Raw genomic sequence first — 2282 nt, forward strand, 5'->3', positions numbered from 1 at the left:
TCATGTGGCAGAAGGCTGGAAATTTTCTCGGGGACAGCGCAACGCCCCTCTCGACCAGGTGTGGGCCCGGTTAAGACAATATAGTCCTGGTAATGAGTGGTGGCGGGCCTGCGTCTTGCGGGTGTGAATTAGCCGTCTGTTGTGAAGTTCACCTATCAAAAAAAAATATTCAGGTTGTAGTACAACTAATCGGGTCAAGTCATTTAACCCATTTAGAAATAATAGAGGAAACTGTCATTTTGGTCCCTGAGGTTTGGTCACTTTTAACACTTTAGTCCAAAACTTAAACCTTTTGCATTTGAGTCCCTGTTATTTCAGTTTTATTATCATTTTGTTCCAAAAGTGAAATTATGTCATATTTGTCTTATAAAATCCTGTTATTTTGTCCTTTTCCTCAGGGGAAGATGGTTATTTTAAGCATTTATATATATAAATAAAATAAAAAAACCTCAAAACTCTGCACTTTCTCTCTTTCTAAACACCCATATGTCTCTCTCTTCTCTCTCTCTCTCTCTCTAACACCACCGCCACCATGAACTCCACCACCGCCACCTCCCCCCCCCCTTCTCACCACCACCACCACTACCTCCTCACCACAGCCGCCACCACCACCTCATCTTCTTCCCTTCTCTCTCTCTCTCTCTATCTCTCTCTCTCTCTCTCTCTCTCTCTCTCTCTCTATCTCTCTTTCTCAAATCCACCACCACCTGCTACTTAAACTCATCACTAAACATTTCAAAGATCTGAACACACTTAAACAAATTCTCGAAGTTCTGCAACTCAAAGGTCTTATAAAACAGAGAGAAATCAGAGAAAAGATGCGACAGAGAGACAGAGTAGTCTCCGACGGCAGAGACGATGGTTAGACCGTCGGAATGGGTGAGAACCCAGTGCCATGTATAGCCATTTATGTTTGTGTCTTCTTTCTCTGCCACCTAAACCACAATTGTTATGTAAAGAAAACCCCTTTAAAGCTTGTTATTCTACACTTACTGGAACAGAATTCCTGTTAGGCGCATTTTCGTCGTACTCGCAAATCATTTTTCCTTCGTCTTCGATGATCATGTTATGCAACAAGATACAAGTATACATACAGTATTACAACTTCTGTGGTGTAAAAGCACATGCTGGATGTTCAAGGATATGCCATTTTTTTATGTAGAACCCCAAAACACCGTTCAGTGTCTTTTTTTCGCCGCCACTTGAAACTTGGCAAATTTCTTTCTTTTATCATTTGTCGAGTGCCGGAACAGTTTTAACGATTGTAGAGTACATTGGGTATATTCCATCCGCAAGATAGTAATCGCCCCTGTATTCCACCCCTAAAACCGTAAAACTGGTGTTTGGACGAGTTCCTGTTATGACATCGTTAAAGTTCTTTGATTGGTAGATGACGTTAAGGTCGCTAAACGAACTAGGAACACCTAAAAAGCATGTCAAATCCATAGATTTTGTGACGCAACATCCTCTAGTATTATAGTTGGATGGCCATGGTCGTCTCGAATAAATTGACCTCGCCACGTAGTAGGCCAGTTCTGCCACGGCCAGTGCATGCAATCAATCATTCCGAGCATTCCTAGAAAACCATGCCTTTCTTCGTGCGCTTGATATAATTTTTGGACGTCGTTGGCGTTTGGTTTCCGAAGATATTTCTTGCTATATAGCTTCACCAGCCATTCGCAAAACTTGTACAAACATTCTCGTGCAGTTCTTTCGAACATTAAATACGCGTTCAACGAATCGGGTGCTGTCCCGTATTCCAGTTGGCGAATGGCCGTTGTGCATTTTTGTAAAGTGGTGAATCCCCTTTGGCCCCTAGCGCCATATCGAAGTGTGAAAAACGGATCAGACTGCGCCAAGTCGTCTACTATACGTAAGAACAGTCGACGACTCATTCGGAACCGACGTCTAAACATCGCGGCCGTGTATATAGGTTCGTCTGCAAAATAATCGGCCACTAATCTATCTTGGGCACATAAATTATTAACACCGAAAAATAAATTAAATAAATTATTAACACGAAAAAATAAATATAACTAAATTATTAACATCGGAAAAAATATAACTAAATTATTAACATCGACAAAATACAACTAAATAATTAACAACGAAAAAAAATACCTTCTCGGTCTCGGTTTGTAGCGGCTTGCCCAGTTCGCGGTTGTGACATCGTTTCTTCACTCTCACCCGAAGATGACGAACACCACAATGATGAAGAGGACATGCTTAAAAGTTTATAAAATTTAAGGTAGTGTATAAAAAAGTGTGAGAGAGATTGGAAA

General features: G+C 41.0%; 1 protein-coding gene across 1 annotated transcript; it reads right to left on the bottom strand.

Moving 5' to 3' along the window:
* Nucleotides 1-1230: 1230 nt before the first annotated feature.
* Nucleotides 1231-1895, bottom strand: LOC110875596. The gene is made up of 2 exons (XM_022123793.1): nucleotides 1514-1895; nucleotides 1231-1424 (listed from the first exon to the last, which is right to left on the bottom strand). The coding sequence occupies exons 1-2, from the start codon at nucleotides 1893-1895 to the stop codon at nucleotides 1231-1233; spliced, it is 576 nt and encodes a 191-aa protein (XP_021979485.1).
* Between the last annotated feature and the right edge of the window lie 387 nt (nucleotides 1896-2282).

Source organism: Helianthus annuus, chromosome 9, assembly GCF_002127325.2.
Source record: "Helianthus annuus cultivar XRQ/B chromosome 9, HanXRQr2.0-SUNRISE, whole genome shotgun sequence".
NCBI lineage: Eukaryota > Viridiplantae > Streptophyta > Magnoliopsida > Asterales > Asteraceae > Helianthus > Helianthus annuus.

Excerpts from the sequence above, each read along its gene's own strand:
- LOC110875596 (XM_022123793.1), bottom strand. The coding sequence starts at position 1,895 with ATGAGTCGTCGACTGTTCTTACGTATAGTAGACGACTTGGCGCAGTCT. Across the intron at positions 1,425-1,513 it reads CTGGCCTACTACGTGGCGAG|GTGTTCCTAGTTCGTTTAGC; the intron begins GTCAATTTATTC and ends CATGCTTTTTAG.